The sequence below is a fragment of the Arachis ipaensis genome, chromosome B07 (assembly GCF_000816755.2).
Source record: "Arachis ipaensis cultivar K30076 chromosome B07, Araip1.1, whole genome shotgun sequence".
Lineage (NCBI taxonomy): Eukaryota > Viridiplantae > Streptophyta > Magnoliopsida > Fabales > Fabaceae > Arachis > Arachis ipaensis.
In genome coordinates, this window is record NC_029791.2 from 31,251,892 (window position 1) to 31,278,781 (window position 26,890).

General features: G+C 32.8%; 3 protein-coding genes across 8 annotated transcripts; 2 read left to right on the forward strand and 1 right to left on the reverse strand.

The window, feature by feature from the left end:
* LOC107607137 (thioredoxin H9) lies at positions 186 to 9,209 on the forward strand. Of its 3 annotated transcripts, none has more exons than XM_021107592.1 (6): positions 186 to 446; positions 863 to 934; positions 1,119 to 1,230; positions 3,233 to 3,355; positions 6,901 to 7,026; positions 8,678 to 9,209. In XM_021107592.1, exons 3-6 carry the CDS (start codon positions 1,147 to 1,149, stop codon positions 8,828 to 8,830), a joined length of 486 nt encoding a protein of 161 aa, XP_020963251.1. In that variant the 5' UTR covers positions 186 to 446; positions 863 to 934; positions 1,119 to 1,146; the 3' UTR covers positions 8,831 to 9,209. The 3 variants fall into 3 exon arrangements, with proteins under 3 accessions (XP_020963251.1, XP_020963252.1, XP_020963253.1); XM_021107593.1 differs by having other exon boundaries at positions 860 to 934; positions 8,678 to 8,851; XM_021107594.1 differs by lacking the exon at positions 863 to 934 and having other exon boundaries at positions 8,678 to 8,851.
* Positions 9,553 to 12,057, forward strand: LOC107610118 (probable inorganic phosphate transporter 1-3). Its single transcript, XM_016312197.2, has one exon. It carries the CDS (start codon positions 10,121 to 10,123, stop codon positions 11,801 to 11,803), a length of 1,683 nt encoding a protein of 560 aa, XP_016167683.1. The 5' UTR covers positions 9,553 to 10,120; the 3' UTR covers positions 11,804 to 12,057.
* LOC107609828 (serine/threonine-protein kinase AtPK2/AtPK19) lies at positions 15,903 to 19,769 on the reverse strand. Of its 4 annotated transcripts, none has more exons than XM_016311866.2 (7): positions 19,633 to 19,768; positions 18,408 to 19,275; positions 18,171 to 18,253; positions 17,975 to 18,095; positions 17,666 to 17,839; positions 16,737 to 16,844; positions 15,903 to 16,335 (listed from the first exon to the last, which is right to left on the reverse strand). In XM_016311866.2, exons 2-7 carry the CDS (start codon positions 19,050 to 19,052, stop codon positions 16,042 to 16,044), a joined length of 1,425 nt encoding a protein of 474 aa, XP_016167352.1. In that variant the 5' UTR covers positions 19,053 to 19,275; positions 19,633 to 19,768; the 3' UTR covers positions 15,903 to 16,041. The 4 variants fall into 4 exon arrangements, with proteins under 4 accessions (XP_016167352.1, XP_016167354.1, XP_016167353.1 ...); XM_016311868.2 differs by lacking the exon at positions 19,633 to 19,768 and adding an exon at positions 19,608 to 19,625; XM_016311867.2 differs by lacking the exon at positions 19,633 to 19,768 and adding an exon at positions 19,588 to 19,605.

Consider the following 26,890-nt stretch of genomic DNA (forward strand, 5'->3'; position numbering starts at 1 on the left):
GTGTAAAACGATGTATTTTCTAATTAAATATATTATAAAAGATTATTGCTTTATTTCAATCAGACCAACAAATAAAGCTCAAGATAATAAGTAATATATTATTACTATTTTTCAATCTTTATGATAATTTAGAAAATAATGTGAAATGATAAATATGAAAGAAAAAAAGGTGCTACATAAAAAAGGGGTTCTCTTCTTTCTGCCATTGACCCCTTCCAAGGTCCATGAATGACAAGAAGATCCCCCTTTTGCATTCAATAACAGTATCATCAATTTTCTCAATTCTATTTGTTTCTTAGGATTCTATGCAGATTATTGTTATGTGTATGAAGAAATTAAAACTTTGTCAAATTATTTGAGCTGAATCATGGAATTCGACAAGAAATTGTGAATATGAAGGGGTCATTGACGACTTAGCTTTAATTCATTCACATGATCAAATAAAGGTTTAAACCCTTTTCGTTACGTTGTAATAATCATATTGATCCTTATAATTTCTTCTTTTACCTTTCTAATTTCCACTTAATTTTTTTTTTTGTATTTTGTTCTGAAGATCTGATTTAACATGAGATGTCATGCCTTGCAAATAGGATACATTACATTGTTCGTTGCAAACTTCATATAATTTCTTGTACCCTTTCTTTGATCATCATTATCATATTATGTTAGAGAATGTTAGTTTAATTTTTTGTAAATTAAGAGAGAAATATTTTACTTGTAATATTGCCTAAGGAGATTAGATTAGAGTAGTAATTTATCACACACAATTTCATGATGTAAGAAACAATATTTCTTTTAATCTGTTTCACTGAGATGAACTCATGTTTATTTGTTTCTCTCTACATATATATGAAACAAGAAGAAAGTATATTCTAGCATCAAGCTGCTTTAGAACAAGGCAGCAGATAGAAACAACAATAATGCTTCATCATAGGTATATATCTCTCCTTTGCATACATGTTATTATTTCTATTCACAATTAATAAGGATTTTATATGGAACGTATAAATACTAAAATTTCATTAATATAAACATGTTTAAAGAATGCTCACCTTTTTGGATTTTTATGAGTCTAATAGAGCTCCTTGCATGTTTTTTTTTTTTTTTTAATTTCTTAGGAGCCTGCAATAAGGTTATAATTTCTTAATGGGCTCCTTTTACTCCAAGTTGCCAAGCTCCAAGTTCCCAAGCTTCAAGTTTGCTTGTCCATCATGTTTTCTGTGCTGTAAGGTAAATTTCTCTTTAATTTGGATTTTGGTATGGTTTTCTTTTGTTTCAGATTTTAAACTTGCATAAACACTTTAGCCCTTTTGGTATAGAAAAATTCTACGTGTTTAGAACACCAAATTAAATTTACAAACTATTAATTAGACACTGGTATTTATATGCTTTTACTTTCACTTTATACACTTCTATAAATTATATAGACAGTCTTTTTGGCATTTTTTTATTATTTTAAAGGTTAAAATTTTTTATATAAATAAATAAATTAAATATTTTATTTATCAATATATATAATTTAGGAGGTATTTATCAATTTATATAATATTATATGAGGAGTGCTAGGGGTCCGCAATTTTTGTGATTTATAGTCATCAAATAGCCATCAATGATGATTTTAATGGTGTGAGATTTCATCCAATGGTTCACTTTTATTTGCTGGTTACATACTGGCCGGAATTTAACAAACTTGTTGGCCTCCTAGACTTAGTCTAGTTTTAATTTTCAATTTAGTTATTAAATTTATTTTAAACGATTGTTATATTTCAATTTTGAACAATTATTATATATCTAATTTAATTTGATTTAGTGTTAATCTAATTTAAAAAAGATAATCTACTGCTTCCAACCGTTGCCACTTAGAAATAAGGATGGAATTAATAATCATGTTCAATTTCGATAATCCACTTCTCGAACATGTACACTTTTAAATCTAGCATTGCAAAAAAGAAATTATAATTTAAATCTTATTAATATAAAAATTAATAAATTTTAAATATTTAAAATTTACTATAAAAATATAAGTTTGACAAAAATTTAACAATAAATAATAAATTCTGTAGAATTAGCCTTATATTTTATTTAGAGAAAAATTATAAACGATTTCTGATAATTATCTCAAAAAATAACGAAATTCTTAAAAAAAATACCCAACCCGACTCCTAAGTTTTATTTTTATGAGATTGATTAGTCCATGTGTCAGTATTTTATTTTTTTATACAAGAGCTAATCAGTCCTATAAAAATAAAGATCAAGAATCAAATTGAATATTTTTTTTATTTAGGAAGCTCGTAGTCCTTACTCTCTTTCTGTATCCTCTACACATTTTTACTGTATATCACAGTATATATGCACGATTTTAAAAGCTTGTTTCTCGTTAATGATATCTTTTTTAATTCAGTGATTATTCAATTCTTACTATTATTTCTTCCATTAAGATATATTGGTTAAAGAGTAAAACTGAGGCGAAACTTTTCATAAAGCTTATAGAGTAAAAATTTTCATGAATGTTATTACTTATCAAACTCATCCATAGTAATTCCCATCATACCAAAATTTTCAGTTAATTTCATCAAACTTGTTATTTTAATTTTGAGACGAGCTGAAATGTGAGAGTTGTACGTTTACAAATGAGTTAATACTCAATTTGGTCCCTAAATTTATACGCGAGTCTCAATTTAGTCTTTGAAATTTTAATTGTCTCTATTTAATCTTCAAACTTTATAAATATGCCTCATATTAGTCTCCGAGACGATTTTCAGTACAAAAACATCAATGGAGTGATGATATAGACAGTCGGATGTCACGTTTAAACTTGTAAAATGATGCAGTTTTGATTTTGGCATTCAAATAGCTCAAAAACTGCGTCGTATCACTTATTTTGTTAGGTAAAATTTTAATAAACACCACTTATGATGATGTTTTTGAGTTATTTGAGTGCCAAAATTAAAAGACATCATTTTACAAAGTTTAGTATGGCATCTGACAGTCCATGACAGTGTTCCATTAACATTTGTAGGTTGAAAATTGTTTCAAAAACTAACATAAATTATGTTCGCAAAGTTTGAAGACTAAATAAAGACGATTAAAACTTTAGAAACTAAATTGAGGCTTACATGCAAGTTTAGGGATCAAATTAAATATTATCTCGCTTACAAATTACAATGTTGATTTTATTTCCATTCTGTGTCTTCTGTCCTTTTGTTATTAATTAGTCGATTTAATTGTGCAGGTATCTGAAGGTGATGGTGGTGAGAGCCATTCTGGAGAGGTTTCCTCCAAAAACGTGCATCACGTAACTTCCATGCAAATTTGGGAAACAATGCTAGCTCAGGCCAGCACAGACGGCAAGATTGTAAGTCTTTATATAATCCGTGTGGAATAATTAACAATGAGAAATGCTAAAAAAAATCAGAATTTATTATATTTAGACAGCATTTATTAATATTTAAAAGTGTGGTTAAAAATATATTGTTAGATTATTAAATTAAAAAAATTAAATTGATAACTAAAAGTGATGACAAAAAAATAATAAATTTTAACGACTTGTAAGCATTTTTCATTAAAAATATTATTATTGGCGCAATTTATATAAGAGCAGAGTTAATATTTAAATTGACTTTTGAACAAACTTAAATTCATCCTTAAAATTTAAAGTGTTTTGATATAGACTTTAAATTCATTGTGTAATTCACATTAGCTCCTCAAATATATAGTTTCTATTAACACCATGTTGTTGACATGGCATGGTTATATAAATAGTCAATATCATGTATTAGAACAGCATTCAATGCAACTATGTAGAATAAAGAGATGGAAAAGTCTAGGGCCAACAATTTTGTTAAATTTTGGTCAGCATATAATTAACAAAGAAAAGTGAGTTATTGGATGAAATTTTACATCAATTTCATACCATTATAACCATTTTGATGGTTATTTGATGGCTACAAATTATAAAAATTGCTGACCCCCTAGCATTCCTCTAAAGAGATTATATGTCTGTTAGACAGTGTTTGGTGGAGAGATAGAAATAGAAAGACTGAAATTAAGAGACAAAGACTAAAGACAAAGATTGAAATAAATTTTAGTATTTTATTTGGTGCAAAGTGGAAGATAGAAATTGAAATAAGAATGAAATTCTAATTTAATTTGTACAGAGAATAAAATTGAAATTAATTAATTGAAATAAAGGTATTTTTGGTATAAAATGTTATTAAAGTTTTAGTCTTCATCTTTAAAAATTTTAGTCCCTGTGTCTCCACTTTTTAGAGGTACTGAAATACTAAAATTTTAGGGACATAGTCAGAAATTTTAGTACCAATCTCTAAACCAACAAACATGATACTGAATCTCAATCTCTGTATCTCAGTACCTCAAAACAAACACTACCTTAGTGATGCATGACATGCTTATATAAACAATATATAGTACCATATATCATATTATCCTAACATAGTTTGTTCATTACTCATAGGAAAAGTATATGGAACCAAAATATTATCAGCCAAAAACTAAATAAAATCATATTAATTTATATTAATAATTAATTTTAAATTTTTAAATTCAAAATTTAAAAAATTTAAAATTAATTAAGTAAACCTAATTAAAATCTATAAAAGCTTTTCTCTTCTCTCTCACATTAACTTACCCACCTCCAACAATTATATACACCTCTCTCTCTCTTTCACCAATATTGCTGGAAAACGCCGGCGACTTCCATGCTCTCCGCAACGTCCTTAACAAGCGCATCTAAGACAACTACTTCAACACGAAGTCCACTTTCGATCCCAGAGAGAGAGGTAGATGCCGAGGTCAACGCTGATAAATTTGGCGGCGGCAAAGAGATCAACGAAGACGTCCCAAGTATGTGGCGATTCTTAAAGTAGAAGAGGTGAAGAATAAGGAGGAGAACAAATGTTGTGCCGTTTTGTGTCTCCCATCGCCTTTGCCGTCCTCGTGCACCAACTGTTCGGGCAATTGCAAATGTGTGGTTGTATGCTCATCAAAATGCGAGGGCAAATGTGACAGGTGCGAGAAATGCAAAAACTCTAAATGCAAATGCAGGTGTGTGTTGGTATGTTCAAAGTGTCAAAGTGCAAAGTGTGATGGGAATAGGTGTCTTGTTATATGCTTCAAGTGGAAAAGCCCTACGTGTGATGGCCAATGTTGTAAGCCTCTTCCACAACAACCATGCTGTCAGGGGAAGAAGAGGGATATGTGGCTCAGTTGTCATTGAATATGGAAGGGGTAATATGGGAAGTGGCGGAACTATTGAATAACAACAACAACATGAGAATAATAGTCCATCTTCAAAAAATATTCATTTAATATGAAAAAAAAAAAATCCTAATACTTAACAAAAGAAACATTCAATTATATTTTAGCAAAAATAATTAAATATCTATAAAATTTAAAAAAAATAAAATTCTTAAAAAAATAGAGACATTCACATTTGCAATACAAAAAAATTCGAAAAATATATAAAAAAACATCCATTTAGTATGAAAAAAAAATATTCTGATACTTAACAGAAGAAACATCCATATATATTAACTCGTATAGATTTTGGATTCACCCAAAAATATTTGGCTGATTTTTGGCTAATATCCTTTTAGTTCCCTAGGATTGCTCTTACTCATAATATAAACTGTAGTTCTTAATATGTATAATTTTAAGAAATTAAAATTGGTGTTCTAAATTTTTATTTATTATTCATTTTAGTCCATAAAATTAAAAAAATACGAATCAAATTAGTCCATAAAATAATTTTTCTCATTTTTTTAGTTCATAAATTCAAAGGTATTAATATCGTTTTTTTGTCTATTTTTTCACATGTAAATTAAATAAAATTCTTGTTACATAATAAAAAAAAATATTTCAAGAAACCTAAAATATGAAACTAGGAGCTGGCGATGAAAGACAAATTATTTTTTTGTTTCGTTTGTTTGTTTTCTTAATTAGTCAATCAGGCCATTAATCAGTTTTCAATTCCAATGATATATGTGGTTTATTGACAAAGCCTTGTGAGGGTTTGATTTTGATGATGAATATGAGAAAGAGGAAAAATAAAGAAAAAAAAAACAAAAGGTTATTAACGTTTATATAAATGATAAATTTAATCATTCTTTATACGATCTCTAATTTTAAAGATTAAAATGAGTCATGAGCAAAAATTTATATATTTATTTAAATTAATTAAAATAATAACATATTAATGATACATGAACAAATTATATTATGATAAATGATGCATAATTGACATGTGAATAAATCGTATTATAATACTCGATACTATTACTGTCCACTATGTATATAGTATAGATAAATATAGATATAGATAAGGGTAGTACTACATTAATAAGTTATTATGGGACCAAATTTTTAGTAAAATATTTTAAAGTTGTATTTTTTACTGTCTTAGAATAATGACAGAGACACAAGATATATTTACGCAACGACACAGATTCATATTATTTATATAGAATTTTTGTGTTTTTATTTAAATATTTTGTTTTTTATTTTTTTATTTATTATATATTTGTTTGGAACTTGGTTATGAATACACTTATTAGTCTAGTATTTTTCATTAAAAAAAAACTTATTTATAAAATTATTTTTGATACTGATAATTACTTTACCCACTTATTTTTTCTCTCATTCACTTACTAAAGGGGTATGACGACTGATGAAAAATGAGAACTAATGTTACATTGATTTATTTAAATAGTCAATTATTCAAAAAAAAAAATCAAAATTAGACCGTTAATTAAAAACGAAAGAAAGAAAAAGGTATATCTTAAATAATAAAGCTTTTTAGCTTCTTCAGTCCTTTGCATATATTAATGATTATTTAACAAATTAACTTGGGTTATTAATATTAATACTTACTAATATTGTTAGGTGGTTGCAAATTTTGTTGCATCTTGGTCTCTTCCTTGCAAAGAAATAATGCCAAGCTACTGTCATCTTGCGGACACATATTCTTCTTCCCTTTTGTTTCTCACTGTGGATGCTGATCAGCTTGCTGTAAGTCATATATACCTATACCATCAATATATATAACTACATGAATTCATGGGATAATACTCAATTTGATCTCTTAATTTACACATAAGTATCAATTTAGTTTCTGAAGTTTCAATTATCTTTATTTAATATCCAAACTTTGTGAATGTAACTCACAGTAGTCCTTAAACTAATTTTTTGACGACACAAATATTAACAGAATATTGACGCAGATAGCCAAATACCATATTGGACTTTGTAAAACAACATCATTTTTATTTTGACACTCCAATAATAAAAAAAATATCTTAAGTAGTATTTATTAAAACTTTTTTCTCCTAAAAGATTCGGCATCGTTTTTGGACTATTTAAACGCTAAGATCAAAACGGTGCGTTTTACAAGTTCTAGCATGGTATTTTGTTGTTTATGTTAGCGTTTCATCAACGTTTTTGTGTTGAAAATTGTCCCAAAGACCAATAATGAATCTAAAAAATTTTAGAAATAGGGACAAAATAATATAACAAATTAATAAAAAATATTAACATTAATATATTTAAATATTTAAATCTTTAATATTAGTTATCAAGATTTTTCTCATTTTAATTATTAAATCATTAGATTATTGTTAGTTATTGTTATTATTTGTTTTAAATTTATATAATACAATAATTTTTATTATTATATTAATGTCTAATAGCATAAATACATTTTAAAAGTGATTTTTTTTAAGTGTGGGGATAAATAAATTATTACAATAGAAGCAATTATCTACCCATATATACTTGTTATTGATTTTTTAAAAATATAATTGGGCCAATTGCTCCCACACAATTACATATAGATCCATCCCTACCAGGGATCAATGTGAGTCACGTGTTTGAAAATTTTAAAAACTAAAAAATAAAACAATTAAAATTTGAGGAACTAAATTAAGCTTTACATACATATTGAGAGATTAAATTGAATAATTCTAAATTTATCATTGTCTTTATTTTTCTTTTATTTTGAATATTATATTTTAGATTTAGTGTTTGTTAGTCTCGATTTATTTTATAAAAAAATATTTTATATATTTTTATCTAAGAAATTAGTTTTAATAGATTCTGATTTTTGATATTTTTATCGAAAACTTCACAAAAAAAAAAAAAAGTAAACTGACATTTTGTTTTAAAATTTGTTAACAATAACAACAAAATCTTATCTCACTAGGTGAGGTCGGAACGATATTATTATATTCTATCATGTATCATGTCTATAGTACAATATTTACGTGTAAATCTCTTTTGTCCTTTTTTTTAGCTTCCATCCCATCCACCCTCCTAATCAAGTATTTTGTTGATTTTCTTCTCATACATCCAAATCACCTGAGACAAGATTCTACCATTTTTTCTACAATAGACACTACGCTAACTTTTCCTATTTTTATTTCTTATTTTGTTCATTTGTATCTTCATTCATTCATCTCAATATCTTTGTTACTTTCACACTTATTAACTTATGTTTATGGTTATTCTTTGTCGTCCAATAGATTATTTCATATAACATATAGTTAGTGCAATAAAATATTTTTTTTTAAATTTTCTCTCTGGCCTTGGTTATTTTTGGACTATTGTATTTATTCAACTTATCTATGGCTTGGAAAATAAGATTTATTATGTTGGTAAAATGCAGGAGTTAAGTACTTCATGGAGTGTCAATGCAACTCCAACATTTTATTTTCTGAAAGAAGGGAATCAAGTAGAAAAACTAGTTGGTGCTGACAAGGTAGAGCTTAAGAAGAAGACAGCTTTTGCCGCTGATTTAGTTACCAAATCTCGCAAATGACACGTTATCATAAACTAATTTTGCAAACTCCATTAATACCTCTCTAAAACGAGAACTTGAGTAAAATGATATAGCGAGGAATTAATCATTCTTGGATCAATTCGCTAAGTACACTAACTTGCACCGGAAGTTATTGTTCTATTTAGTGGTTCATTTTTTCACTTTGCTTTTTGTAATGCATTGGATGTCTAAAGAGAGAGAAGACTTGAGTGGCCAATCCTTCAAATCCTCCATATAAAATATGTCACTAATTATTTTGTACAAGGGTGGATGCACTAAAAAAAATTGGAACGAGATTTACATGATGCCTTTATAAATAGCGAGTAGTGATTTATGTTTTGTGACAATTTCCAGATAGCTATTTTATTTAAAGACACTACAAAAAGATAGCAAATTTATAAAATGATAAATAAATGTATTGCTGCATCTATAGTTGTCTTTGTGTCTCTGGAGTTTGTAGTTATTCTTTAGATTATTGACTTTGTTCTTGTACTTCTGTCATATAGGACATTTTATTAATTATTTAATTTTGACTTCATGGTGGGACTATATTGAAGTTAAATGAAATTTTTTTGGATTCAAATAGAATACTTTAAACTTTAAGGACTAAAGCATGTACTTTACCCTTTATTTAAAGATACTACAAAAAGGATAACAAATTTACTCTTTCCTCCTTGAAAATCACTATAGTAATTTGTTCATGGTTTTGAAAACTGAACCGAAGTGATCAGATTGACCTAGTTAACCAAGAATCGGCTTTCACATCGGCTATTAGAATTTGTTTATAACAATGTGCATATGCAAATGTGGGTAAAATGAGAATAATAAAATAACAATTTCAAAGGCTTATCTTGGTAAGAAACGTTTGCATGGATTTCATCAAATCTTCTTGTACATCCTACAATACTCCAAACAAAACCTAGGAAAATGATCGCTGATAAAGAGACAAAAAGGGTTTTTAAATGGAAGCAGCAATATCAAACAAGATAAGAACAAAGCCAATGCCTCAATCTTAGGGTGCTAACTGATTGCAGCTTAACCACGTATACAAAATTACACACAAGAGAATGATTTATTTTTTCAACCTTTTAACATCAAACAAAGTGATTTTCTTTAATACCAACGTTTTTTTTTTCTAGATATATTCGTTAACTATGACAAATTTTTGCAGCTAATAAATCCAAAGTGAGTAAGAAACATACCTGAAACTGATTTATATAAACTAAGCATGCCATTACTCTGTCCTTTCGCCTACCTTCCCTGGTTGAAAACCATCCTTTGATCATCACCATGGCAACACCGACAAGCAAAAATGTTTTCTCAGAACTTGACAAAGCTAAGACACAAAGATACCATTACAAAGCAATTGTAATTGCTGGAATGGGATTCTTTACTGATGCCTATGATCTCTTCTGCATCACGGCCGTAGCAAAGCTTATCGGCCGCCTTTACTACTATGATCCTACTAGTCATGACCCTGGAAAGCTACCAAAGAATGTGAACAACGCAATAACAGGCGTGGCGCTGTGCGGAACGCTTGCAGGACAACTCTTCTTTGGCTGGCTTGGAGACAAGCTTGGTAGGAAAAAGGTTTATGGAATAACTCTTGCTACCATGGTTGGTTGTGCTTTAGCATCAGGCCTTTCCTTTGGTTCCACATCAAAAAGTGTGGTGGGAACTCTATGCTTCTTTAGATTCTGGCTAGGATTCGGCATTGGAGGAGACTACCCCCTTTCGGCCGTGATAATGTCCGAATATGCGAACAAGAAGACTCGAGGCGGCTTCATTGCAGCCGTCTTTGCAATGCAGGGAGTTGGAATACTGGTGGCTGGAGGCGTAGCCATGTTTGTCTCCCATCTTTTCTTATCAGCATATCCGGCTCTTGATTTCGCAGCTGATCCGGCTGCGTCTACTCAGCCTGAAGGAGACTTTCTGTGGCGAATTGTGCTAATGTTTGGTGCATTTCCAGCAGCATTAACATATTATTGGAGAATGAAAATGCCAGAAACTGCGCGATACACGGCCTTGGTGGAAGGAGATCACAAGAAAGCTGTCCAAGATATGGAGAAAGTTCTAGACAAGGACATACCTTCAGAAGAATCGAATTACCGGCTTGATGACGCTGCGCCTAGCACCTCTTATGGACTATTCTCATCAGAGTTTCTAAGCAGGCATGGTTTACACCTTCTTGGAACAACCAGCACATGGTTCTTGTTGGATATTGCATTCTATAGCCTTCAACTTGCACAGAAAGATATCTACCCTGTGATTGGACTAGTACACAAGGCTTCCAAAATGAATGCCATAAGAGAGGTTTATGAACTCTCTAGAGCAATGTTTGTCGTGGCCCTGCTCGCCACCGTGCCCGGATACTGGTGCACTGTATTCTTCATTGACAAGATTGGAAGGTACACAATCCAGCTTGTTGGCTTCCTTGCAATGTCTGTTTCTATGTGGTTTCTTGGACACAATTATGGAGAATACAGGGGACAATCTAACTGCAGCCCGGCCATAACGACCGATTACTGTAACGGCAAGCCTCACATGTTTGCTCTACTTTATGGAGTTACCTTGTTCTTTGCTAACTTTGGACCCAATAGTACAACTTTTATAGTGCCGGCGGAGCTGTTCCCTGCTAGATTCCGATCCACTTGCCATGGTTTATCGGCCGCAGCCGGAAAATCTGGAGCTATAATTGGTGCTTTTATGGTCCAGGGTTATATTGATAATGCAGATAACAAAACAGAGGGAATGAAGAAAGCAATCCTGGGACTTTCAGTTGTCAATTTGATTGGATTCTTTTGCACTTTCTTGGTTCCGGAAACACGAGGTAGATCGCTTGAAGAAATTTCCGGTGAGGATAAAGAATTCCATAGTGTTATTGTAGATGATCCAGATATGAAAGCAGATGATGAAACAAAGGAAGAAAGAAATGCCAGTGTTGATGATTCTTCAGGAACCTTAAGAGTTTAACTCCTTGGCAATCCAAATTATATAACCCAGAAGCATCATCAAGTGAGGAAAAAAGAAAAGAAAAAGAAAAGGAAAAAGAAAGAAATAAGAGTGCAATGTTTTTGGTAATGAATAGAATAAGTGCTTCCATGTTTGCACAAAGTGTAGTTCTCAATTTCTGTCCTAGCCAATACTAAAAAGAACCAAAAGAATAATTAATGTCTGTTTTCTAGAGCTGCTAGAATAAGCAATTATTTGGTGTCTGTTACTGTGTATTCAAGCTCTCCCATTTTATTCTAGCTCCTCTAAAGTACTCAAAAGAAATAATGCTTCTTGCTGTAACCTTTATTATGAATAAATGCTTCTGTTTTATGTATATATTCAGATGTTCACTTTTAATGCTTAGTTTGTAAATTTTCCACCATAAGTTCTTCTTCAGTTCTTCATTATATATTTATATCTACATATGTGTATTTATTTAAGTCATTTCTTTCTCCTTGTTGCACATTCTCTAGAGAAGATAAGGCCCATGTGATACTATTCATCAAAAAGCACACAACACACAAAGGCAAGTCAAGACAGCAACCAAGAGATAATATCGATTTGGTTTATTCGATACAAAATCATGTCATTGATACTTCTGTGAAAAATAATACGCTTCAGAGTGAAAAACATTTTTTTTTTTACTTGTCAATAAAAGAAATGTGGCTTCTATGATGGCTATTATTTCGGTTGATATAATGGTTGGCGGCGACTCTGGTGTAGAAGCTCTTATGGCTTCTAAACATGTAGAAGTGCAGTGGCGGATGGAGCTGAACACACGTGCCTGAGGAGGGAACACAACTTGTGTTGCTGCAGGTGATGTGCAAGGTATGTTCAGTTTTTATCACGTTGGGAAGTCTCCTTGTATAATTATGTGTATTAGCGCTTAATGAAGATATCATGGTTACGGGCCTAGAAATTGGGCTGAATGTTGAGGATTTTGTTTTGAAGAGCGTATTTTTTTAATTTAAGGGCAATGTTTATATCCAGCAATTTTAGAAGCTGAAAATGTAAAAGATATGTAGAAGGTTGTTTAATTTGTCATATGTAATTTATTAATTTTTTTGGTTTTGAAAAAACAATTCAAATAAATATAATTATATTTAATTAAAAATATAATTTATTATCACTTATTGAATATGTGCTTTTTTTGGCGTTTATATTTTTCTCAAAAAAACTGTGATATTGTTGAACAAATCAAACTAACTTTGTGAATTATTTGAATTACATAATTAATAGTTTAATTTAATATATTACTTCAAAGATTCATTCAAAATAGATGACATAAATACTATTTAACTATATTATATTATGATTTTCCATAATTTAATATTTGGGTAACATATATAATTAAAATATTTTATTTCAAAAGATATTATATTATAAAGTAATTTTACTACAAAGGTTAACATTCAATATTTTAAAAAAAATTAATCAAAAAATAATTTATAGACTTAATATCAAAATGTTTAAAATGAAATGAATGATAGTAAACAACAAAAGCAATGTAATTGATGCTAAAAGACAATAACATCACTCCTAGAAAATGAATACAAATGAGTAACAAAAGATTGGGAGAGTAAATTTTTCGTAGTTTAATTATTAGTGTGGGTTTATTAAAGATTGCAATTTGTAAAAATGGTATAGTTTTTGCTTTTTTAGATATAACGCTGATTTGATAAAATTTTTAAGTTTAAAAGTAACTTATTAAAATTAATTTTTGAAAGAATTTTTTAAAAATTGTAGCACACATATTTAATAAATACAAGTAACAATATTATATTCAGTAAAATAATTTTAAAATTTAAAAAATTATAATATAATATAGTTAAATAGTATTTTTGTTGTCTATTTTAAATGAATCTTTGAAGTAATATATTAAATTAAACTATTAAATTATGTAATTCAGATAATTCACAAAGTTAGTTTGATTTGTTCAACAATATCACAGTTTTTTTGAGAGAAATATAAACGCCCAAAAAGACACATATTCAATAAGTGATAATAAATTATATTTTTAATTAAATGTAATTATATTTATTTGAATTATTTTTTCAAAACCAAAAAAATTAATAAATCACATATGACAAATTAAACAACCTTCTACATATCTTTTACATTTTCAGCTTCTAACATTGTCCTTAAATTAAAAAAATACGCTCTTCAAAATAAAACCCTCAACGTTCAGCCCAATTTTTAGTCCCGTAACCATGAGACTGTCATAATCCCAACGTGATAAAAACTGAACATGCCTTGCACATCACCTGTAGCAGCACAAGTTGTGTTCCCTCCTCAGGCACGTGTCTTCAGCTTCATCCGCCACTGCACTTCTACATGTGTAATGGCTTCTACACCAGAGTCGCCGCTAAAAGAATAACTAAAAGGTGCATACTACTGTACTTATGGGTGAATTCTAGGATGCAGAAAGAAAGATTTTTTTATATGTGTATATTTGTGTTGTCAAAAAGATAGTGTGACAAATATTTAAAAAGAGAGTACTTAAAAGGATAAGATTTGACATGTTGCAGGTAAAATATAATATATTTTGTCTTATATAATATGTGAATGATGTATTGATTAAATAGGCTAATTATATTTATGTTAATTAGTTATTAAAGATAATGTTGGGTCTGGTATGTTTTTTTTTTTATTTTTAGACTTTTTGAATGTCCACTCTCTCTCCCCAGATCACAGCAACAACTGAAAAGAAAATTTTTAAACTAATAAATCTAAGTTAAAGTTAATATAAAAAGAAACCTAAGTTAATAATTTTTCTTCCAATTCATGTTACTTTGTAAATAGATATTTTAATGCAAACAAAATAACAAGATAGCATCTACATAATATCAAAAAATAACTATATTTTCTTATATTTTTTTTGGAGTCTACCATATTTTTCTATATATCTGGTGTTATACAAATTTTGGATACACATATTTTTAGTGAGTTTAATTTTGATGTATTGACAGTATAAAATATGTTTTACACACGTATAATTATATTTGGTCTTTTGAATGACAATTCACACCGTATATAAAAAGTAATTATTTTTGTTAATATAGTGTTACATCATTAGATATAAATATAAAATTATTTTAAACTAACACTACATTAAAATTAAATTTATTTTTAATTTTTTTTATAACAAAAAGCAAAGTTTCTTATTACTATTTTTATTCTTAAAAAAAATAAACTCTCCCAAAATATATATTCTTTCTTTTTACACCATAAAAATGGCAGTATTACAAATGCTATTTTGACATTAATATTTTTTAAATAATTAAATATATTTATATTTGTGAAACTGAATATATCTAAGTCATCAAAAAAGAAAAAAGGTATATATTAAAATAAATAAATATTAATAAATTTTTGTGTCTAAAGTTAATATTTTTAGAGAGAGAGAGTGTACATTCAAAAAGTCCAAAGATAAAAAGATTATACAAAGTCCAATATTATTTTTAATAATTAATTAACATAAATATAATTAGCCTATTTAATCAATATATCATTTATATGTTACATAAGACAAAATACACTACATTTTACTTGCAACATGTCAAATCTTATCTTTTCAATTACTCTCTTTTTAAACACTTGTCACACTATCCTTTTGACAACACAAATATACACATGTAGAAGAATCTTTCTTTCTATATCATAGAATTCACCGTACTTATGTTATACAAATTATGGTTCCTTAAAAAGTATTGCTAAAGTTAAAGTAACGTTTTTTACTATTTAACAACATTTTTTAATTTAAAAAATAAAAAAAAGTTACTAAAATATAAAAAAAAAATAATTTTAATTTTAACAACACTTGTATAGTGACTGTAATCATAGGCATAATAGACTCTACCTAGTTAAAATTATGGTTATATCTTCTTACTATTTGACCGCACTTTTTAATTTGATCACACTTTTTACTTTCTTTTTTTTCAAATTTAAAAATATTGGCATATGTTTAGAATAGTAAAGAAGTGTGGTTTTAATTTTAGTTAATTTTTTTAAGTGTTTTTAAAATTTCATAATTATATCAAAATTCAACTAAAGCACAGCAGAACTGCAGACGAACACATTAAACATAACAATGATACTACTTGCTTGTATAATTACCAAAAAGCATACAAAAAGAGGTCGTATGGAACTGTTACAATTTTCTCAGCAATCATATGAATTACAAGAGTTGGATTCTCTAACTGAACCTTTTTAAGAATTCAAGCATCTCCCACAAGGCACAGACTGGGAGTACCAATAAAGGAGAACTTCTTGAAGGTATTGTCATCCTTTTTGGGACTAGCAGCTGGAGAATCCAGCAATGGCATGTTAGTCCACCGCTCCTCGAAGTTCGCAACACAGTGCTTTCCGGAAACTTCGGGGACAAAACTCGGCCTTATTTCTCGAGCTTCCAGCTTCTTCCAGTTGACTGATTTAAACCATTTGTGGCTTTTTATCTCCTCGCTGCCTCTGTCCCCGCTGCCGAGGCGCTTCCTGGCATCTTTCTGCAACAGCTGTAGAGGGAAACTTCATTAAACTGCTGCTGTCCAATATATGACAGTTGCAGAGACAAGAAATACAACAAAAGAGTGAAATACCAAAATTATCTAAGAAAGATCATGTTGCTGACAAAATGACCAAGTGAAGGATGAAAATTCACCTAGTATACACAAAAGGCTTGGTTTGTTTCACAATCTACTAAGGAAAGGTGGTAATTTTGTTGGTGACATGATCTTTCATGGTAATATTGGTACTTCTCTCTAAAAGATTTGGTTCTTTAAGGGAATTTTCAGTAGCATAAAAGCAGTGGATTTTTCAGACCATTAGGAAAAAACAAGATTTTTGCATGAGTACAATAAGCAAAGCATGTGCCTAGACAGCTAACTACAAGAGAGTGAGGGTGAAAATTTTGTACCCCTTTTAGCAGTGAATGTGCTTCGCTTGACAAGAAAGCCGGGAGCTTCAGTTTGTCTTTTATTATCTTCTGCTGAATCTTCTGTCTATTTCCACCCGTAAAAGGAGGCTGCAATTAAACAATAAGATTTAGTTGAGGGAATCTATAATGCAAGTTACAGCAACTTATGAAAAGATCAACAAATAAGTGTATAGGCAATAAACAATTAATAAATCTAGGTGATTCAAGATTTGGACCTGTTTAGAACTGAATCCCACCAAATTATAGAGGCAAATCTTTGCAGACCAAGAAATTACAATGAATAGTTAAGAAAATTGCTACTAGAGGACATCCTTTAGTTTTGGCTGAGATTTTGCACACTATTTTCACAAAGCACTACATAATCTAACCAAAGAAATAAGGCCCAATAAATTGATATTACTCATAAGTCATATCAACTGATAATGATTGCTTAAAATCAGGATATGCTATTATTCATATCAATAAAACATTATTTGAGATAGACTTCTTAAGTTATAAGGCTGATTGTTACTGTAGACCATTATCTAGCAAATAGAAATCATTCGCCATAATCTTAGATGAACTCAGTTGGATGTAGTAGATATCATCAACCAGTTTTCCTTGTTCACATAAAATTTCATATTAATTTCTATTACTTGATGCAGAAACAAATAAAAATCCAGGCTTAGCATGAAAACTTCTAATTTCCCAAGTCATCAATTCAAAGTAATTATTTTCGCCAAGATTGAAAATAGTGTACTTCCTCTAACATAATCATCAAGTTAGTAAATCAAGTTCGAAGAAATTCAAGCTCTATCTTAAGCAGCATATTCTGAAAGGAACAAGACTAATTGATATGGAAAATAAAAATAATTAGGTAACCCCTATTTCTTACTAATAGATGATGCAAACACACCAAGGATACTAACTTTCCCTGTAAGCATTTCAAATAGCAAAATCCCCACACTCCACCAATCTGCTGCCTTATCATGACCCTTCCCTATAAAGATTTCAGGAGCTATGTACTCTAAAGTTCCGCACATAGAATTTGACCTTGCGCTCTCAGTGAATTCCTTAGCCAGGCCAAAATCCGTTAACACTAGCTGGTAAAAAGCACAGGACCAAAGTCATAATACAGCAAGACATGAATCAAATACAATTCTTAACTCCCTTGTGAAACAAAGAAGTGTGAAAATCCTACTGCAAAATTACAGACAGATATGGTCATGGGATCTTACATGACCATCTGCATCGAGAAGAATATTTTCAGGTTTAAGATCCCTGTGCATTATACCATTTGCATGAAGATGAGAAACAGCACAAACAATCTCTCCAGCATAGAAGCGTGCCAAATCCTCCCTGAAAGAAGTTGCATCTTGTGTAAGATATATTAGCATTTCATAGTGTAGTCACAAAATATAGCTTGCCACGCACCTGAATAGACCTTGGCGATAGAGATGAAAGAAAACATGACCACCATTGACAAAATCAAGCACCAAGTATAGCCTATATTTTGTCTGCAAATCCCAAATAGGTTGTAAGCTTGTAATTATGTAAATATGAAAGTATTGTACAATTTATGTAGCTTTCACATATAATGAAAAGTGTTAAGACCCAGATAATATGAAACACAAGATATGGCAAATAACTTCATTTAGGCAAAAGAATTACTTGGAATGAGTATCTGAGCCGCACAATAAAAGGGTGTACCACCTTTGTCAATATATCTCTTTCAGATTTTATATATTCTGCATGATTTTTTTGCACAATCTTATCCTTGTGCATCACCTTCATCGCATATATTTCCGAAGTACCGGTCCTCCTTACCTGGTACACCTTACCAAAAGCACCTTGACCAACAACCTTCAAAACTTCAAAATCCTCAACTCCAATACTCTGATAATTCATGCAACAATCATTAGATTCTAAATTATTTTCCTTTACAGCATCATCATTAACTGAATACTCAAGTTCTTCCTTTGCTTCTCTATACTCCTTCTCTGCAAAAAGTTCCAACGCATCACCTGTCTCGTGTAAAGTGAGTTTGCTACGCACTGAGGATGGATCAATATATGCTCCACTTGAATGTAAAGAATGTGAGCGGATATGAATGACAGAAGGATAATCATTGCAAACCTTTCCACTTGAACTTGTTGCAACTACCAAATTCCCAATTGAAGCTTCAATGGGAGTAGGACCAAACACATCAGAAAATGAATCCACATAATCAGATTCACAAGTAAATAGATCAGGTGGTCCATTTGGTAGTTTCAATTCCAAATGGTTCACGAATGGCTTGTGTCGAGCGAAAACCATGGCTTATCGACAATTGAAGATCACAAATGCAAGAACAAGATGAGATTCCAACAACTGAAGTTAAAAATTGGAAAAATAATGAACATATAATTTAGGAGCTGCTAGAGAACTTGGTAGCAAGCAAACCAAAATCCAGAAAAAGAAATTGTTGTTGCTTCCCGGTTCACAGGAAACAGCAGATGCAGCAAAATTTCCCAAATACATGAAGATTAGGTTTTCTGTGCTGCAAATTCAAGAAATTAGAACAGTTATTTTCAGTTTGCATTAAACAGAAAGCGCAGAACAGCATGGATTACAAATATACACTTGAAATTAGAGAATCCAACTAGAAATTTAAACACATAACTACATAAGAGAGTAGTTAATTTCTCAATTAGAAGTAAGTAGTTTCAAATTATGCACAACCGAGACAAGTTTAACATTCAAAGTTCTCTTTGTTCATGATTCATGAAGTGGAAAACATGCCACCAAATCATAACAAATAAAGGAAGACATATAGTAAATAAAATAAAATAAAATAAAGGCGCAATATTACAAACATAGAAGAAGCTTTACAAAGAGGAGCTGATGGTTCACTTACATAGATTGAGGAGAATGGAAGCTACAATGGCAGAAAACCGTTAATAAACGAAGATATAAAATTGGCGGTTTTTTTTAATTAGAAATAAATATTAAAAAGAAAGTTTCAGTTTTGGAATTTGGCATTTGCCAACACGTTTTGTTTCGCCGCTTCCGTGAACAACGAATATTTTGTCGTCTTATTATTCCCTATCACATCAATGATTAATCGTTTTTTATGTTTAAATTTTTTATGGAATTTAAAGTTTTGCTCGGACCCTTTGATCTCACTCATTATAATGGTTGAAAAGAGTGATTGGGATAAGCAGACTATGCATTGTATCGTTGTCATCCTGAAGTACTGGAGATCCACCCCTGTGGTATCAGAGAGCCTCAGGTTGATAAGAGGAAGAAGAAGGTATTACTAGTAAAAGCAAGTAAGAGAGAATCACTAAACATAATCATGAATCTCACAGACTCATCAAGTTCTTCCCAACCTATACATCACTCTACCCCTCTGAACATAGACCGATTACCCTCTAATTTAAAGAAAACTCTTGGAAATAAGATTGATCAGTTAGTAGAATTCACTTATGTTCCAGAAGACTCTCGAACCCCGGCCACTGAGTACCCTCTCATAAGTCCTTACTCTTTCTACCATAGACAAAAGAAATCAACCCTCACTTCTATTCGCCATCTCATCCATAGAAACCCTTCTCCTCCTCCCAAAGAAGTCATCCAGTCCTCTAATCTCCAACAGTGTGGTTTAAAAGCCACTACTGCTGAACAATACATAACCTTAGAAATCCCACAAGAACTCATCCAAAACTACCAAAACCAAGGTTACACTCATATGCATCTAGGAGCAGTCAGGCTCATTCTTACCCTTCATGGAAGGAGATCTCTTCCGGTAACAGCCAAAGTTGCTCTTTTAGACACCACTTTTAAAGAATACCAACATGCCCTGATCGGAGCATTAGTAACAACACTCTCAAATGGAAGTGTCATTCTTACTATAGCTCCTAATTTCACCATGAGATTATCAGATCCTACGATAAGTCAAAGGCTGAAGATCCAAATACAATTGGTAGGAGTAATTCAAGACTCTAATGCTGAACAGGCCACCTTACATCACCAAGTCCTCTACAGAGTCCAAGATCATGCTCTTGATCTTAATCTCCCAAACACCACTGGAGAGGCACTATTCATGTTCACAGACAGTGCTGGAGGACCTACAATAGTAAATATTCCAAGAATGATCACTACTGAAGAACTTTCTTCTATCATTCCTTTGGAATGGATTACTGATTATGAGAAAGCCTTCCCAAAAGAACAGGTTGATGTTCATACTACAGCACCTCCAACTATTACTCATAATAGTGATGGTACGGTGACGACTGTCTTTCAGAAACCTGGAATGACCAAACAAATTTCACTGCGAAGATCATCCTTCAGAAGGATCAATATGATCTCTCCTGTTCAAGTGCAAACAACTCATGATCAAGATGATCCACCAGTGCATTTCTATGAGAACGGAAAACCTGTTTACGTCTCTCACATAAATGGCCACTTCATTTGGGATGTTGATCCCTCTATGTGTGATTCTGACTGTGACTGTGCTGATCAATGGAGTGACACTGATGATGAAGATTATGCTAGAAGACGGAGGAACAAGAAAAAGAAGAAGAAGTCGTTACAAGCCCCATGCTCCTTTAAAAGACCTGAGCCTCCTGATGATGCTGAATCTGCTCCAATGCTTAGAAAGAAACCAATGCTCAAGAGAACGAAACTGTCTCGAAAAAGCTTTGCAGATTATCCTTTTCAGCCAGTTGATGCAATCCCATGTATCGCCACCCTCAGATCTTATGAGGAAGAATTCCCACCTTTAGTGACCCAAACTGATGAAAAGAAAATCACAAGGAGACCTTATGTGATACCTCAAGGAATCACTCCACATGGACATCAAACAACAACTCCTCAAGAAGAAGTGCTCAATTGGCATACAGATAATGCAGTCAGCCAAAATAAAGTACTGCTACGGATAGATCATACTCTTGATACTCTTGTAGAGAAAACTGAGGGTCTCTCAGTACAATTAAGTTCTATGGCAGAACAAGTGGCTGAACTTAAAGAGCGACTTTCCACACAAGCTTTTCAACTTGATCAAGAACTCAAGGCCTACATTGACAATCGCTACTTTGGCCCAGAATTCCAAAAGAAGAACAGAGAATTGGATCAAGTCAAGGCTCAACTTCGACAAATTGAGATGGACAAAAGTGAAACAGCTATACCCCAAACGCTGTCCATAGACCCATTATCCATGTATGCCAAACCATACCCCTCATATTCACCTGTCTTATTTTCTTCCACATATTCACTACCAGAAACCCCAGATTATGACTCTATCTTCAAATCCACCTACCATTTGGCCAGGCAAGCAAACACTAAAAGATCCATTTCACCCCAAGGACGGCATCATTCGTCCCTGCCTAAGCCACAACAACCTCAGCCATCCCTCCAATCTAGACCTCATCCTCCTTGGAAACCAGGAAACTTTTTTAGAGACGAAACATCTCCCAATGTCCCTATGAAAGATAAGGGCATCAAAGAAGGGTCGCCAGCTCCAGGACGATCAATTTATACCCTTACTCTGGATACTCAATCACCTAGTGGAGAGATTACTGAAGAATCAGAAGATGAAACTACTGAGACCAGTGAACAAGAAGATGAGGAGTCTGAAGGAGATTATGAAGCAGATCTTTCAGCAATAGCCATGGTCAACCCTGTAGAGGAAGAGGAGGAAGAGATAACTTCTGAAAGGGATGAACCAGAAACTTCAGCTAATCACGAACATATAAGCCCAGTTGAAGTTAAAACTCCCAACAGATGGTTCACTTTTGATGATGTCCCACCAGCAAAGTACAGAGAAAGGTTGAATGAATTTAGTGCTTGGATTCAGACTAACATGGCCAACCCAAATCTCACAAGCAGACAAGTCCTTGCAGATTTCATAAATCGGATGACTGGCAACCTCCGAGAATGGGCAACCAACCTTTCTGAGTATGAAAGACTCCAGCTCATCAATGGTACCTCTTCACAGTTTCTGGGGATAATACATCAAGAATTTCTAGGAGACATTGCAATTATCCAAAAAAGAAATTCTCAAGAATACTTTGAGATGAAGTGCTGTTCACTCAACAGAAAAGACTTGGAAAAACACTACAAGAAGATGGCTGCTAAATATTATCCTCTTGGAGGAAATAATAATCCGCCACTTAAGCAAGTCTTTATAGCATCCTTGCCAGATGAGTTTCAGCCTGAAATACAGCGAATGATGATGACCCTTCGCAAAGAAGTGGCTACCACTACCATTGGAGAAATATACCAGTTAGCCCTGGCTGCCTTGGACAAGTTGTGTGAACAACAACAAATGTTCAAACAGCTTAACAAAAACTCAGGCAAACTCAAAGGAGCATGCAGCAAATCCCATCTGAAAATCAAGTGCAAAGAGTCAAGTATGTGTGAATGCAAGCCAAAGAAAAAGACGCATTGGCGATCATCAACCAATACATTTCATCAGAAAGCATTCAGAAGGAGAAGAAGCAAGCAAAGATATCGTTACTTCAAAAGGAGGAAACCCCATACCAAGTCAAACAAATGCTTCATTTGTGGAAAACAAGGACACTTTGCTAAGTCATGTCCTCATAAGACAAAGAAGGAAATAAAAATGCTCCAGTCTTTAATGGATGCTGCTTCCATTGGTGAAGAGGAAGACCTAGAGTCAGTACTTGAAGAACAGAGAAGCAAAGATGATGAGACTGAATATGTTTTCCAGGACTCTGACTCAGAAGAGAATAGTTCAGAAGAAGACCTCCCACCAAAAAGGTCTATCTTTACTATATCATCCATTGCTTCCATCACCACAAGAATTCCTAAAGGATCTAGTATGCCTGAAGAAGAACTTGGATACCTTGGATCTTTAGGAGTAAAACAGATTGATGGTACTCCTCGACCCCATTTCGATTTAAAGGTCAAGACATCTGTCTATGATAAGCCAATAAAGGCCGTTGCACTAATGGACACCGGATCTTGTGCTACTGTCCTGAAACCACATGTCTTACCAAAAGAAATGTGGGCACCTTTTTCCAAGAAATTTGCAGCAGCTAACAGTGAAGTCTTCACCATCAATCTCATCTCTAAGAAACCAGTTGGATTGGAGATATTTGCAGGCCAGACCACTTGGCTTAGAGTGCTGGGAAGCTATCTCCCAGATAAAGATGTTTTGTTCGGGTTTGATGCTTTCTTCCGAACTCATGGGCTGCATATCAAACCCACTGGTCTGAGTTACAAAGGGCAGTTTTTGCCTTTTACAGGGATACAAAGTATCCTCGAAATTCAAGAAGCTCCAGAAGAATATAAGGAGATCCAACAGTTACTCCTCAGTGCTTGTTGTGATAGTCATGATCAATTTAACCACCCTGCTCCTTTATGGAAAAATCCAGAATTTTATGTTCGACTCCCCTTCAAAAAGAATGAAGACATCAACCCTACAAAGGCCACTCATTCAGGGATGAACCCTGAAGATCTTAAGTTGGCAAGAGCTGAATGTGCAGCCCTTCTTGTTCAAGGACTCATTGAACCAACCAACTCCAACTGGGCATGTCAAGCATTCTATGTTGAAAAAAGAGCCGAGCAAAATAGAGGAAAAAAGAGGCTTGTCATTGATTATAAGCCACTTAATGTCTTCTTACAAGACGACAAGTTTCCTCTACCAAGGATCTCAGTTATTACACAAAGATTAAGTGGAGCAAAAATATTCAGCAAGTTTGACTTGAAAGCTGGATTTTGGCAAATTGGGCTCCATCCTGAAGATAGGTATAAAACAGCATTCTGTATACCTGAAGCCCAATACCAATGGACGGTAATGCCATTTGGACTCAAAGTAGCCCCCTCTCTCTTCCAAAAAGCAATGACCAAAATCTTTGAGCCCATACTACACTCCACACTCATCTACATTGATGACATCTTACTGTTCTCAAAAGACAGTGAAGCCCACAAAGCACTCCTGGCCCAATTCACTCAAATCATCAAAGATCAAGGAATCATGCTATCTTCAAAAAAGAGTTCTATTGCTAGGACAAAAATTGAATTCCTTGGGATGGTCTTCGAGAATGGATTCTTTCAACTAGGAGAACATATTGCCAAAGAGTTGCTCAACTTCCCAGATGAGAACATGACAGTCAAACAAGTCCAACAATTCTTGGGAATCGTCAATTACATCAGAGATTTTATTCCAGATGTGACTAAACACACCAGCCAGCTGTCAAAGCTCTTGAAAAAGAAGCCCCCACCATGGGGACCATAGCAAACCACAGCTGTCAAAACCCTGAAGGAGATAGCACAGGACCCCCCTCCTTTAAAGATTCCCAGCACAGGAAAAAGAATATTACAGACAGATGCTAGTGATGAATTCTGGGGAGCTGTGCTACTTGAAGAGATTGATGGGACAAGACACTATTGCGCGCATGCTAGTGGACAGTTCAAAGAATCTGAAAAACATTACCATGCCACTTACAAAGAGATTCTTGCTGTCAAAAGAGGGATAGAAAAATTTAATTTCCACCTCAGTTCTTATCATTTCACTGTGGAAATGGATAACACCTCTTTCCCATCAATGCTAGAAATCAAGAAAAAAATCCTGCCAGACTCTCAATTGCTAAGATGGAAGGACTGGTTCTCTCGCTATAAATTCGAGGTAAGGCACATCAAAGGACACCAAAACACACTTGCAGATTTCTTATCCAGGCCAACCAAAGAACCACCCCCCAAACCAGTAGAATCACTCCCTAAACCAATCCATTACATTTGTACCATGAGCACCTACAACCCTTCATACACCATTCCATTTCCCGATTGTCCACTCCGCAATAACCCATACAGAAGAAAAATTGGTCCTTTTCCTTTCAAAGCAAGACCCCAGACACTGTTTCAAATAGTCTGTTTAGCCAGGCAAACTTTGTTCTACTGGCTACACCAGCTCCTTACCATAACCCAAATACATCCAAATCCAAAGTACTTTGACATGGATACCCCTTTTTGCACTATACCAATAATCCAAGGACCTATACCAGAAGAAATGATGTGGTATATCTGGGCTCTGTCTTTCCTATATCCATGTGCTATCATAATACCACTTTTCCCAGTATATCACATTCTGTGTAACAGTACTCAAGCCCAGTCTCATCTAGTCAGGTTATTTGCTATGTATGCACCACTTGAGGCATGGAGAGGAATGTTATATAACATGATCGAGCAGCACCAATTATGGGATAAACCCTCCAGGACAAAACGGAAATTCTGTTGTTTTGTCACCCTACAGAGAGATTACTTTGCTGGATGTAAAGCCCATAATGAGAAGACACATACCAAGAACAAGGTCGATATTGTTGGATATTCTACCATATGGCCCACAGATGAAAAAACAGTCCTAAATGCCTTGGCCAAATACCTTTGTCAACTTTGGCAACCTGGACTATATGGAGAAAAAGATGTAGTTGAAGGACTCCCATTTCAATCAGATGTACCACCAATAACTCTCCAAGAGTTTCAGTCCAGATTCATAACTTCAGGGATAATCAACCAGTTTAGACAATACTCCTTTTATGCTCCAACAGACCAGCCCAGTACGTCCACACAAGCTCCAAGCAGGTATTCTGGAGAAGATCTGAATTCTGAAGATCCAGGTGGAAGAGTGTATGCTTTACCACCAAGCCCAACTAGAATTGATGCAGGAATACCCGATGATGCTGAAGGCCCAAAATCAGACCCATATGACCCATATCTGCAAGATGCCCAAGATCCAAATGAAGAAAACACTGAAGACCCGTTTCTCTACCTCCAAGACCCAGATACGGATTTCAGAGCTGTCAATCTAGCTTCTGATTCATCCTTCTCAGACGGTGATGGGACCCTGCCAGAAGACTATTTCAAACCGTCTCTTTATTAGAATACTGCTTTTCCCACTATGTATAATTATGAGTGTGCTAGAATAAAGTGACCTCAGTCACATGCTTAGAAAAATGCCAAAAAAGATAAGGCTTATCCTTATCCTCCAGGTGGCATTATATGATAGGCTTGTTTAGATTTCGCTTCTATCTAGAGGCCTCTATATAAGGAGGTGCTCACCCCAGTTGTAATCGGATCTATAATAAAATTATTTTTTATTATTTATTCTTGTAAAACTCTCTATCCTTTTCACCTATATAATGTTACAAAGAACA